At 33.8% G+C, this 15,030-nt stretch overlaps 1 protein-coding gene and 1 long non-coding RNA gene across 3 annotated transcripts; one reads left to right on the plus strand and one right to left on the minus strand.

Annotated features, from left to right (window-relative positions):
* Positions 1-207: 207 nt before the first annotated feature.
* On the minus strand, positions 208-1,731 carry LOC130995772 (transcription factor TCP15-like). Its single transcript, XM_057921183.1, has one exon. The coding sequence runs from the start codon at positions 1,265-1,267 to the stop codon at positions 380-382; it is 888 nt and encodes a 295-aa protein (XP_057777166.1). The 5' UTR covers positions 1,268-1,731; the 3' UTR covers positions 208-379.
* A 2,873-nt stretch (positions 1,732-4,604) lies between these two features.
* On the plus strand, positions 4,605-8,046 carry LOC130995774 (uncharacterized). 2 transcript variants are annotated; one of them, XR_009092281.1, is made up of 6 exons: positions 4,605-4,888; positions 5,139-5,602; positions 5,670-6,261; positions 6,960-7,052; positions 7,157-7,264; positions 7,774-8,046. It is a non-coding gene; the product is annotated as an uncharacterized LOC130995774 (long non-coding RNA). The 2 variants fall into 2 exon arrangements; XR_009092280.1 differs by having other exon boundaries at positions 5,139-6,261.
* Positions 8,047-15,030: the final 6,984 nt, after the last annotated feature.

Raw genomic sequence — 15,030 nt, forward strand, 5'->3', positions numbered from 1 at the left:
TAAAATATGAATTTCTTGAATATATATATATTTTTTAATATTTTGTTAGTAACTAGGGCTCAAATCATGGTTCATGCTATAACTATTAAATAGTACTTGTAGCATCTGGTCCACAGATGAAGATCTTTCCAAATATAATATTGGTCAATGTCAATAATCTTGAGAAAATTAAAGATTTATCCAACTAAAGAAAAATGGTTTGAATACTAGCGTAAAAAAAGCAAACAAATCAAACTCGATATTCACGCAATCAAATTGAAGAGGAAGAAGATGAAACCCTAGCAGAACTAAGCTAATATCTCAAAGTAACCACTACTATGTAACACATACATACATATATAGAGAGATTCAAATATGAAAGAAATTGATGAACTCGAAATCAGGTGTGACTACTGCTTGCAATATGGCGGTCATCGCCGGCGGCGTCGTACCCGTTTCCCTGAGCCTCCGCTCCTCCGCCGCCAGGCGTATACCTAAAGGCATTAAGCGCCGCCAGCATGCCTAAATGGCCTTCACCACCTCCAGCATGCGACATGGCCGTCGGAAAATTCATAAAATGCAGTCCACCGGTGGGCGCCGCCGAGCTCCCTCTGTACATGCCAGAGTTGGCGATCGGCCACAGAGACTCACCACTGCCTGAATTGGGCGTAGCGAGAAAAGGCTGACTCTGGCTCGCCGGAATAGACCCTGAGCTCGACTGCATCATATAATTCCCCATCTGATTTTGGAGCGCCGCCCTGAGATCGTCCTCCGGCGGGCGCTTCCGCCCCGCGGTGGCGGTGGGCTCCGATTCCTGCTTAGTTAGAAAGGTCATGGCATTCTCAGACAAGCCACCGCCGTGAAAGAAAACCCTCCGTTGCGGAGAATCCCCAAAATAGGCGGTGTTGCTGAGGCTCAAATGCGAGGGAACGGAGAAGGTGGAGCCGGAGCTTCTGACGGAGATATTAAGCGAGGTGAAATTGGCGGGGATGGTGCCGGTGCCGGTGGCGGCGATGACGGAGGGCTCGGCCTGCTGCAGCAGCCACTCGATGGTTTCGCCGTCGGATTTATGGCCTAATTCCTTGGTGAGCTGGAAAACCCTAGCTGCGCAGGTGGCGGGCATCCGGATACGACGGCCGCGGCCGTCCACCTTGGTGTGGCGGTCCTTGGTGGAGGCTCGCTTGGGCGGAGGCTTAATCTTGTCGGAATCATAGTCGTCTCTTTTCTCTAAGAGCTGTAAAGGAAAATTAGGTTTTTGCATAGGGTTTCCGTTGCCGCCATTCATCATCAACAAATATTATACTAGTCTAGTACCATCTATCTGTAGATGACCCTCAGTTTCACTCATTTTGTGGGACTCTCCCTTTTTTTTTCTTTTATTAATTATCTCGCTAGGCTTCTTTTTTGGAAGATTTTAGGAGAGAGAGAGAGAGAGAGAGAGAAAAGGTAGAATGAGGGGATAAGGGAAGTGAGAGAAGGGGGCAAGCTTTAAGCAACAAACATAATGAGTGGGAATTATATGGGTGGTGGGCTAGGGCAAATTAACCTATCTTTTCTTTTTCCAAATATCTTTTTGCTTTTTCTTAGGGTACCCAACCAAAAAAATAAATTCAATGCCTAGTCTGGTAAAAAATGAAGGGAAAATTAACATAGTTATTTATATATGTATATGATCACGTATATATCTGCAAACAGTTGGGTGGAGTACTACATATACAGAGGGGGTGAAAACTAAAACTCGGAAAAAAGTTTGAATTATTCTACTGTACTACTTTTATTTGAAATTTATGAGAAGCCATTTACAATGTGGGATTGACAGTTTCTTGATTCAGACTCCACGTGCATTGCCCTTTATCATTCAATTAATCTACAAAGAGACAATGAACTGGACTGGGACCCTACATTTTAAGCCAGGAATTAAACCTGAAAAAAGAAGATATAATTATTATCCAGCCATTATCTCATAAATGCAATCATTGTCACTTCTAACTTCTAACTCTCTGTTAAATATATAGTTGAGAAGATTAAATGGCTTTAAAATACATTTTTCTGATTGTTCTAGCTGTTGTCACAAATGCGCTAATTTCTTTTGGATTATTAGGCACCATTATATATCTTAATCATGTATGTAAATATGAAATCAAATAAGACATGATTATATATCAAAACATGCATATCGAGGGGGGGGGGGGGGGGGGGGGAGGCTGTGGGCGTGGAAGGCAGATTAAGACATTTTGTAGACTAAACTAAATCTGATTACACGACAGTTAGTCATGATCAAGTTCCTAACATTACTAATAACTCGTTCAGCATAATAATCCATGACACCTAAACAAATAATTAGGACCTTCACCAACTTAATTGTCTAGGTTGATTGTTACACTAGACCCTTGGTTTTAATTATTTTCGTTAATTGGCATCGTTTTCTGATTCGATTTTGTCATGTATATAGATATATTTATTCATAAAAATTCCGTTTTGGTCCATAGAAAATTAAATTAAAAACATTTTCTGATGGTGCATAATATATATAGGTGTTTTATAGTGTTGAATAAGTCGTTTGTAATGCATGAATAGCCGCAATTCATTTAATTGATGAAATTTTCGCCTCATTTAAGATTCGAATTCATATTTGAATGGTTATCATTAATGCATTATGTGCAACTTATTTATACCGATTTATTCATATCAATACCCGTTTTCACAATATATGCCCATTTTATTGAAATTATTCCATATATATATATATATATATATATATATATATATATATATTACAATAATTTGTTGCTCCATTACTTCTTTTTTTCTTCTCATTTAAATATTTTTTATTGTATATCATAACCTACGTAACCACACACACAAGTGTGGACACAGGGCATGTTGGGGTCAACTAAAGCACCCCCCAAAAAAAACAACTTCTTCTGTTCCGTAAGAGAGTATCACATGTGGGATGACACAAATTTTAAGAAAAAATTTGATAGATAATATATGGAGTCGAAATTAGTGATTGTGGTTGAATTGATTGTCGGATTATGTCGAAATGAGTAGTTGTCGTTGAAAAGAGAAAGTGGAGTTATGTCCCAAATTCAAAGTGATACTTTCTTATGTGACGAACGAAAATGAAAAATGTGAGAGAAAATACATTTTTATGTGTTTTTAATTTTTATTTAATTACAATTCGATTTTAGCTCCTCAAACTAATTTTTTGGGTGTGTCCTTGCACACAAACACATGAAGGAAATAGTGCTATTGATTTTTATTTTTATTATAATCTTTTTTAGATAAACAGTGCTATTGATTTTTATTTTTACAAATTCTCTCATACTCTACAGTTTTAAACTGTAGAGTATGAGCATTCTGTACTGTAGATAATAGGTATGTAGAGAAAGACCCCCCTTTTCTCTACGGTTGTAAAATCGTAGTCTATAGTTATCATAGACTACGGTTTTACACGCACATAATCTACAATTGTCAACCGTAGTCTATTATGCTCAATAGACTACAGTGTATAACCGTAGTTAATTCATAGCCAAATGTAGTGTATGTCAATTTTTTTCTACGGTTTTAATGAATATTCGTAATCTAAGTGTATAAAAGACTACAGTTTCATTATTTTACACTACCCTTTAAAACCGTAGTCCTTATGAAATATAAACTACAGTTTTAAAACTGTAGTTTATACATACTACTACAATTTTATAATCGTAGTTACATATTGTAGTTCAATCCTATTTTAAAATCCGAGAATCCAAAACGAAATTAAAATAAAATAATTTTCATTGCACATAATTAAAATATTTCATCCAACAATGTTGTAGCAAGTATTAATACAATGTCAAACCTAAAATTAACCACAAAATACAAAGTATGAAGTGCATATCATCAATACAATTATGTCGATTCAAAAAGTCTATCATACTAAAACAAAAATCGATCGTACTAAATGTTTTCCATCAACAGGCTTGCCCACTCAACACGAACTTCATCAATATCCTTTCGATCATAAGTTTGGTTATCCTGTATATATTCACAATTAAAAATATAAATACTAATACTATTTTATACAGACGAAAAAAATTAACTTAAATTTGAATAAGTGAAAGATAAATTTCTTACAAGTAAACATAGAGAGCACGGACCACTCTCTTTATAGTATTTTCAATAATGTCCTTCGTGAATCGCAATAGAAAGAATCCACATTCACTACAAGAAAATTGAGTATACATGACACTGCATACATGACGCTTTTTAGTAAAAAGTGTCATGTATGAGCGCCATTTTTGAATACTTGACATTTAAAAAAAAAAACGTCATGTATGCAGTGTCGTGTATTCTATACATGACGCTGTGCTGACACTTTTAGAAAAAGCGTCATGTATGAGCGTCGTTTATTCATAGTATAGATGACATTCATTACAAAGCGTCATGTATGTGCGTTAATTTAAATGCAATACATGACAGTTAATCAAATTGTCATGTATGTTGTTGAACAAACTGTCATTAATTATATTTTTTTCTTGACACTTTATATTAAATGTCAACTATATTTAAAGCAAACGTCATGTATGTGCGTTAAATTATTTTTTACACAAGTTTTAAAACATCAAGAAATTTTCACTTATTAATCTAATTTCCTCCAACCACAAAACCCTAACTCCCTCTCTCTTTCGTTCGCCTCCCTCCCCCTCGAATACCAGCCGGACGTGTCCTCCCCCAGTCCGCCGCGCCCCCATGCCGTGGTGAAGAAAATTCTGGAGCAGGAGCCGGAGATGCTGCCGTGCCACGTCTTAGCGTCACCACTCTCCCCGCAGCTCTGTCTCTCCGTCTCTCTGCCTCGTTTACGACGGCCATAGCAGGTCGTCGCCACCAACCCGTGCCACCGTCGTTTCCTCCTCCACCATTTCAGGTCAGTTAAAATCATCACTCAGTCATCCTCTTTGTGGTTGCAGATTTGCCTCGCCGTTCGCTTGTTTTCCCTTACCAACTTCCGCCCTTATTTCGTCTTTCTTTTCTAGGGTTTTCTCCCGCCCCTAGAAATGATATCAAAATTGTACTATGTTTGAATACTTGCTACTCTGTTGTCAAAAAAGTTTCGATTCTGTTGTTTGTTTCCTAAATCTTGATTCCCTCATCTGGGAACTCTCCAATCATTGCAGGTATATATCCAATCCTCAATCTTGATGTCGATGAGTATTTCCAAAATCAGGTAAGCATTTTACTTCTTGTGGCTGGGTCGTATGCTGGCTATATACGTTCCTTAAGCAGGATTTGAAGCTTCAAATGTTGATGAAATGCACGAGTAATGCCTGTTTTAGACCTTTTATGTTTTTTTATTGAGGTTTGGAGGATTGGGGACAGGAGCTAAGTTGAAAAGGATTATGTCTGCTGATAGTTTTTTTTAATGATATCAGAGTCTCACACCCCCACGATCACTTCTTTGCCTAGCTAATTATCAGATGATATCATTTTCATTGGATTAATCATCGCCCTTGTTGTTTAATATTTTCGAAAATGACCTGCACGTTCTCTAGTTCGCCCTTGTTGATTTCTGGAATTACAGCAACTAGAGACCGAGAATGCTAAGCTCTCTCGTCAGCTCTCCGTTTGCGTCTGCCAGAAGGTAACCTCCGCGTATGCTCTTACAGTCGTATATCTGTATCAATTTGTTATGTAATCACGCATTACAGAGTAGAATGCAGTTGTTTGGAGTCCCTATGTAGTCGATAGAAATGGAAACATTCATGCTGAATCATAAACACCTGAATGATACTGTGTAAGATTTACAGCAGCATTCAGTATATAAGAAAGTATTGAAAATTATACACTCTGCCTATTCACATGACTCTGGATTATTGAAGAATGGTTCAGGATGTCTAGGTTCTAAGCTAATGACTGGAATGTGCCTCAACACTTGGCTATGCTCCTAATTGGTAAGTCTAGGAAGAAGTTGCTGAGTATATTTGATTGTGTAAATCTGTCAATTGATATCTCGCCTGTCATCATGGACCAATTTTGTTTAGGCTTTCTGGAGCTTCATATTCAATCCATATGCACTTTAGGAATGCTGATTCTAGTCTCATTAGTTCCTTTCTTGATGACATTGCTGAAGCTATTGATTCTTATTCTGAAGATAGTTTTTTTTTTTCATGATTCACCTGCGGCTTTGCACTAAATGCAAGATGATAATCTACGGGGGCTTATGCCTTCGATGGCAGCTACTTCAGATGGCCTAACCACATCTGCTTCTTGAGGATGAACATGAGTGCGATTTTATTACAGGTATCCTCCTGCTATATCTTATAGTTTTTCATTAGTTTATTCGATCAGTTGTTTTCATTTTGTTGCAAGTTTTGGTCTGATGCTAAAATCTCCGGTTGTTGTGTTTTCTGGTTATATGTATCTTTTAAATGTCTCTTGAGTGCGGAGGAGAAGTGCCGGCTGCTTCCGGAATTTCATTCGTGTTTAGAAATTGATTTCAATTGTGTATCTAGCTTTCTCTTAGAAATAATTGGTGAGTATTTTTCTAAGATGATATATTTATTTTTGTTGTGGATTTCATATGATGAGTCCAGAAACTTATCTCGTTTGTGATTGCAGAAGTTGAAAGTTGTTACTTGGTTTCTGCTTTGCTTAAATAAACTCATCTTTTCTTTTGTTACCAATATGCATCAATTCTACTATTAAAAATATTGGCTCATTCATGTACCTAGTAACAGTTAGGCAACATGTCGAGTGATATAAGTAACTTGTTTTGATTCATAGGATAAGTCGATAAGCATATGATCTACAGCTTAGTTGTGTCTTGTTCATAGGTAGAATAATGTAGGCAGATCATAATATATGGTTGTTTATCTTCATCTTCATCCTCAATGAGAGGTAAACTAATTCCTTGATAATTTTGTTTTTCTTATGCACTACTTGCTTCAATTTTAGATTGTTTAGATCATTTAAGCTGATTTGGCTCCGTTTCTGAAAAGGAATTGCCAAGAGAGATACAACAACCTTAGAGGAAGAGAGCTGGCAATAGTCCGAGTGCTAGCACTGTGTCGAAATGCAATCACCCATGCCAAGTCTGCAATTCATTTCTTGTTTTTTTTATGTTGATTCCAATTCAATCTTATTAATCTGATATGTGCCATTGTGAATGTGATTGATGGTAATACTACGGTGGCAGTAAGAGCAGTCGATGTGAGCTTCTGCTATCGGACACTCACAAAGGTGATACCCCGAGGCTGCTCTACATTTACAAAAGATAGGGCATCTTGCATTTACACTATCAAAGGTAAATTCCATTTACACTATCAACCATTATGTATATGTAGTTGGTGTTATAGTGAGTCTCTTTGTTTTCTGTTGAAGAAGGGGCTGGGTCGGGGCCGGGGTCGTTTGTTGTGAGGAAAACCTATTCAGGTGTGGCGAATGCAAAGCCAACATCATCTGCTAAGTACTCCATAGAACAAAATAAAATCTCTAATGATGTAGTGAACATTCGTATACTAACACAACACAAACATATTAATGAGAGATGCTATGATTCTGTTTAAATAATGCTGCTCCTTGATTTTGCATTTATAATGCAATTTGTGATACTGCTGCTATACCTAGAGAGAGGAGAGAGAGTTGTGGCAGTTAACTAGGATAGTGTCATATTGCCTATTGCATAGCTGCTGCCCTTATCCTTGGCAAATATACTGAAAATTCAAGGAGAATAGTTGTTTTGTGGTAGTAGTATTTGTGAGCTCTCTCTGTTCTTTTACTCCATACACTGTTGAGATTTTGTTTTGTTGTTAGTTTTTGTATTCTGTGTCTAAAGCGGTTGCTGAGAAAGCTGCATGGCAATTTGCGGAGGAAAATGGCGTGGACATAGTCGTGCTGAATCCAGGAGTGGTGGTTGGTCCTATTATGGTGCAGTTTTTTAGATGTTGTAGGATTGTCATATGAAAAATACTATTATGGTGTAGCTTTTTAGATATTCATTATGGTGTTGGGACATGTTGTAAAACAATGGATCTTGTTTGTGGATGTTGGATTATTAGTTGTTATCAATGTTTAAATGAGCATTTTTAGTATGTGTTAGTTTGTTATTTAATAGTACAATTTATTCATATTTATAAATATAAAAACAGGAAAAAGTAAATATAATAGGAAATATTATATTTAAATTTTGAAAAAGCATAGATGACGGTTTTCAACTATCATATATATACCTAAATATGTAAAAAAAAAGGGCCCAAAAATGACGGTTTTCAAGCAATTAATGACGGTTAAAAATTGTCGTATATGTCAATATACATGACGCTTATAAAGTGTCAAGTATGACAAACATACTGTCATGTTTTTGATTTTACATGACGGTCAGAAAGCGTCAAGAAAAAAATATGAGTGTCATGTATTGTACAATACTTGACGGTTTCAAACCGTCAAGTATAGATACAGAACCGTCAAGAAAAGTGATCATACATGACGGTTATTAACCGTCATCTATACTAGGGACTATTCTTGACACCACTATACTTGACGGTTCTGGAAGAGCATAGATGACGGTTTTTAGCCGTCATGTATGAGCGTTTTTCTTGTAGTGATTATTTGAAATCCGGTTGTATTGGACACTGTGTCAAAATATGAAGTGTTATCAAAATCATCCTAAGCATATTGGAAAAAAAACTCAAGAATATATAATGAAAAATATTACCTTCATGATTTCCTAATTGGTTGCTTCTTCTCTCTTCTTTGTAATTTTGCATTGAACATGTAGATCGACATATTAACATAAATTAGTTCTCCAAATAATAAAAGATAAATATAACTACATTAATATATGAAATCTTACGTGTTCACAATAGTCTTCCAAGCATTATCAAACATAGAAGGACCGAGAGGATCAAAATGACAAAATTATCTCTTTGTGAGGATCCACCACAGTAAGAATCCAATGATTCCTATATATAATAAATAGTATAGATTAGACAAATTTAGAAAAGAATGATAACATTGAGACAAGAACAAATGAATAATACTTACTTTATATTGCATGGACATATAACTAATTGACCCGGGGATATATTCTCAAGCCTATTTGCCAAAGCTAGTGTTCGTGCATCATGATCGAACTTGTTTAGACATGATACAATAAACGGATCCACAAAACAAAACTGATGAGCAACACTACTCTTCAATTTATATATATATATATATAAGAGACTGATAAAAAGGAAAAATAGTATCACAACTACATATATTAATTATTTACATATTAACTTACTAAAAAGCAAATACTTACCACATGTATATTACTATGAATGATGTCATCAACATGCACGTATCGCTCAAAAGGCTTATCAAAGATGTCAAAGTCAAATGGAACAAACATTCCTTCGCCATTCCTAGCTCAAGTGCTTATCAACATATCTGCACAACATTTTCAAGGATGTATGCAAAGAATCAAAACACTTCATCTTTCTTGATTAAGTCAGCATGTTTGAGAGACGATTTCATAGGCCTCCCATAATCAAAATGTAATGAAAATTCTACAGTACCTATCTGTATGTTCCTAGAATATATCCACCAAATTTTAACCTAATCGGACACCGTTTACTATGACTACAGATTTTTACAAATTTACTGCTCAGATTCACTAACTATCCAGAAGAAACAGTTTTATGGACTATTTAATAGGCCTCCCATAATCAAAACAGAATGAAAATTTTACAGTACCTATCTGTATGTTCCTAGAATATATCCACCAAATTTTAACTCAATCGGACACCATTTACTATGTCTACAGATTTTTACAAATTTACTGCTCAGATTCACTAACTATCCAGAAAAAACAGTTTGATGGATGATTTCATAGGCCTCCCATAATCAAAACATAATGAAAATTTTGCAGTACCTATCTGTATGTTCCTGGAATATAACCACCAAATTTCAATTCAATCGGACACCATTTACCATGACTACAAATTTTTACAAATTTACTGCTCAGATAAGTGAAAACGTCCGACATAATCAGTTTGAGGGACGATTTCATGGGCCTCCTGTCATCGAACTGTAATGAAAATTTTACAGAAGCTAACAATATATATGATCCTAGTATATATTCACCAAATTTCATCCACAATAGAAGAAAACCCATCTGCAAACCTTGGCGACGAGATCGGAGGCACGGCAGCAAGAACGGACACGGGGCGAGGAAACTAGTTGCTACTGCTCGTCGGCGGTGTCTCACGGTCTTGGTTTGGTTGAGAGAGAGAGGCACGGTAGTGATAATATTGTGTCTTCCTTTGGTGGCAGTGGTAGGGTTTGTGAGGGTAGGGCAGCATAAGTAGAGAAGAGGAGAAGGCAGTTACGTACGTACGCGGTATTTGTTCGTGCAGCGGGACATTCATATGATTTGAAACTCTCTTTTTTTTTAATTATATTGACATGTTATAAATATAATTTGCGTCGATGAAAATTTAGTAAACTATTATCGTATAGATGGAAAAGGCTCTCATCTTTTCTTTGAAGGTCACAGGCTCAATTCTTCCTTCCTACAGTTTATTGCTTGTTTTTTTTTTTTACATAAAATAGTCTTATATTTATTTTTTAATTGCTAAACTATGAAAATTCATTTAATTTTTGAATATTCAATCAATAATTTTAATAAAAGAATGTTTAAAATAACATATTTAAAACTTTTTCTGTAACATTTTTACAAATTATTTGATTTAAAATCTTAAGACTAGAAACAGTGTTATATTTTTACTATTTAAAGTTATAATATTATTTACTTTTATGTAAAATTCCTTAATTTTATTTATTTAAATTATAAATCATTGTTTAAAATAAAAATATTAGTCATTTTCACTTTTTTAAATAATAAGGTCTTTTGATTTTTTTTAAGTAAAACATTCATATATATATTTATTAAATACTAAATTAAAACAATTCATTTCATTTTGGAATTAATAATATTTAGTAAAAAATGCATTATTAAATTTTTCTGTAATATTTTTCAAATTTTATTATTTAAATTATTAAGATTCTTTTATTAGTTTTTACAATTTAATGTTAAATATTATTTAATTTAATGTAAAATTATTTAATTTTTTAAAATAATAAGTTTAACGGCATTAAATTTTCACTACATTTTTTAACAGATATTATAAACTACAAATTTAGATATTCTAGTCAAAACTTGCATATACTCTACGGTTTAAAAGCAAATGTAGACAAAAGTGAATATACATATCATATACTACGCTCTAGAAAACTACTGTAGTCAAAACTTCATACACAACAAAGACATACACTACGGTAGTTCATAAACTGTAGAGACAAACTTCAAAAACAATCTCATATACTACGGTAATTCATAAATTGTAGAGATAAATATCAAAGTCACTCTCATACACTACGATTTTATGAGGATCGTAGTAATAGACTACTATAGACTACGTATGGAACTACGTTTTGTTCACCATTGTAGTCTAAAATTTAAAAATGGCGCTCATACACTACGGTTCACCAAAAAAAGCGTAGTCTATACGAATACACTACGTTTTTTCTATAAAACCGTAGTTATAGGGGTGTAGAGATAGCCTAAATTTGTAGTAGTGTCTCATTTAAATATTTTTTATTGTATATCATAACCTACGTAACCACACACACAAGTGTGGACACAGGGCATGTTGGGGTCAACTAAAGCACCCCCCAAAAAAAACAACTTCTTATGTTCCGTAAGAGAGTATCACATGTGGGATGACACAAATTTTAAGAAAAAATTTGATAGATAATATATGGAGTGGAAATTAGTGATTGTGGTTGAATTGATTGTCGGATTATGTCGAAATGAGTAGTTGTCGTTGAAAAGAGAAAGTGGAGTTATGTCCCAAATTCAAAGTGATACTTTCTTATGTGACGAACGAAAATGAAAAATGTGAGAGAAAATACATTTTTATGTGTTTTTAATTTTTATTTAATTACAATTCGATTTTAGCTCCTCAAACTAATTTTTTGGGTGTGTCCTTGCACACAAACACATGAAGGAAATAGTGCTATTGATTTTTATTTTTATTATAATCTTTTTTAGATAAACAGTGCTATTGATAGCACCATTTTATCCACAAATTCGTAATTTTATACAAATGACATATATATGTCTATAATTGACATTATTTGATTATACAAATGACTGCGTATAAATGACATTATAACATTGTAAATGACATTGTGTATAATTGATACTATTCAGTTATACAAATGACACTAACCATGTAAATGACACTATTCGGTTATACAAATGACAGTGCCCATAATTGACTGATGAGGAGTAATATGTGCAGAACAGAGAAATGGTCCTAGCCAGATGAACGGGGTCTGACAGAGAAGCGGACTTTCGCAGAGAAGCCCGAGGGAAGGGCCTTATCAGAGAAGCGGTCTCTGCCAGAGAAGCCGCTTTCGCCAAAGCAATCACCAGAAGAGCGGGAAAGTCTTCCGCGTGAAAACAGAATTACCATTATGCCCCTGACCACGCAAGGCGCATGCTCCAGCGATGAATTTACGTTTTTACCCTTTACGTGTAATCTATAAATAGCTACCTACGTGCACTTTGTAACGTGACGTGATCTTCACTCTTAATACTACAGCATTTTCCTCTCGAGCTCTCAATCTTACTTTTCTCTCCCGACTTTCAAGCAAACACTAGGTATAATTCGTAGTTTTACAATAATTCTCCGATAAAATCCATCTCCGTTTAACCATGCTTCACCAATTGACATTATTCAATTATACAAATGACACTATAACATTTTAAAATGTCACGGTGTCATTTGTATAACTGCTTAAAATGTTGTAGTGTCATTTGTATAAACGAATAATGTCATTTATACGCAGTGTCATTTGTATAACTGAATAGTGTCAATTATAGACAGTGCCGTTTGTATAACTGAATAGTCTCAATTATAGACATTGTCATTTGTATAACCGAATAGTGTCACTTACACGGTTTGAGTCAGGATGCGGGTCAGGGTGCAATCCGGTTGTATGGTACAACCGGTTATACCCAAAGTTTTGTGTATATATGTATATCTTAAATTTTTATTTTTATATGTAACTTCAATATAAGTAATATAATTGTCTCCATAAATTAATACTTTTAAATCAAAATATAATTAAACTTTAATGTAACTGGGCTAGAGGTAATACAAATTTCAATCTCGGATAATAGTGAAAGGGAAATTGCTACAACACACAATTTAAATTTAAAATAATAAAAATTATGAAAAATTATTGTTAGAGATACAACAGATGTTTTCAATAGTAATGTAAAAATTTATTCGAGTGCATTCCTAATGGTTATTTCAAAAGCAATGTAAAACAAATTTAATTTTTAAAAAAATAAATAAATGAAAAGCATGAACAACTGATACTTGCAAACTAAATAAAAAAAGAAAAAGGTAGATTGAAAATGGAAAAAAAAAAAAAAAAAAAAAAAAAAAAAGACAGCTAGCAAAAGAAAAGCAAATGGAAATTCCGGCTGCAGGTTGCCCAGCCGCGCGCACAGATAACATATCCTAATGGACCAATGGTTCTTCCCCTTACCATTAAGGATGTTCTAACTAAATTAGGAAAATGGTGCCATCATGTTGTATATGAAATAATTATTTAGAAACCTTGAGAAAAAAGATTTACTTTCATAATTTTACCATTCATTCATTTATGAAGTAATACGAATCCTAAATCCTAATTTACATATATTAAATGACATGTATAAAAATACATAGTTTATTCAATCAAATTAATTAGTGGTACATATATAATGATAATTGCAATAGAATTATATGATATTTAGATGTATATAATGATAATTGCAATAGAATTATTTTCGCCACAATTTTTTATTAATATGATATTTAGATGTATATACTAGTATTTAAAGGTAACTAGTACGCTCTCCGATTACACTAAAGCATCAATATAACTAAATTAATAGTCGTCATTTAATATAATAATTTTGGCTCGTAAAAATCCAATCGTGTATTATTAAATTGTTATATAAATAAATAAATAATGTGTACACATAATTAAATTAATATATATAATATTTTAAATTCTAATTTTAAGATATATAACTAATATTTTATTTACAAATTCATATAAAAATTAATACAAATTTTCTCCTCCTTAATTGCATTAAAATTTATTGTAGTTTAAATAATTATATTTAAAAATCATGTAAACTTTTTTAAAATGAAAAAAAAATGACATATGCTTATGTTTGTCACCAATAAACGAAAATACAATGAAAATAGAGTACGATATTCAACATTATAGATAAATGAGAGTGAACAAAAATTAATTTTAATATTTTAATCGATCATAACTTAATGATCTCAAATTTATTTTTTATAATTTCTATATCAAATTAAAGATCTTTTCACAATCTTTAATTTAACATCCATTTGCATTATTTTTATAATAGAAATTAATGATTTTTTAAAAAGAATTGAAAAAAAAAGATATAAAATTTGAAGGGAAAGTTTATGAGGAGAGAGAAAAATTGGAGGTAAACAAACTCCTCTTTTATACTCCTCATGTCCCAATGAAAGCGGTGCGTATTCCTTTTTAAGTTGTCCCAACGAAAATTGTGCATTTTCTTTTTTGGTAATAATTTTACACTACAAACAATGTGGCCCCACACACATTTACATATTTTTACACTACAATTTTATTCTCCTTAAATCCTGTAGCGAAAAGAAGAGCACCGCTTTCGTTGGGACGGAGGGAGTATTATATATAGATTATTTCAATAATGGTGTTATTGATGCTGCTGAAATAGAAATTTTATTGAAGAAAAAGTTTGCAAAACCCTTGAGAGCACAGGCGCAAACAAGGAACGGGCCAGAAAAACCCAAAATAAAGAAAAGACAACAAAACCAAACGGAAAGGAAGCAAAAAACAAAGAGGGGCAACCGAGAGAAAACGAAGAGCGTTTAGCCGAGCCCGAGCAAAACCCACACCAGAGCGGACCCCGAAAGAACGGAGCTGGTATCCAAGGCAGAGATG

Source organism: Salvia miltiorrhiza, chromosome 7, assembly GCF_028751815.1.
Source record: "Salvia miltiorrhiza cultivar Shanhuang (shh) chromosome 7, IMPLAD_Smil_shh, whole genome shotgun sequence".
Classification (NCBI taxonomy): domain Eukaryota; kingdom Viridiplantae; phylum Streptophyta; class Magnoliopsida; order Lamiales; family Lamiaceae; genus Salvia; species Salvia miltiorrhiza.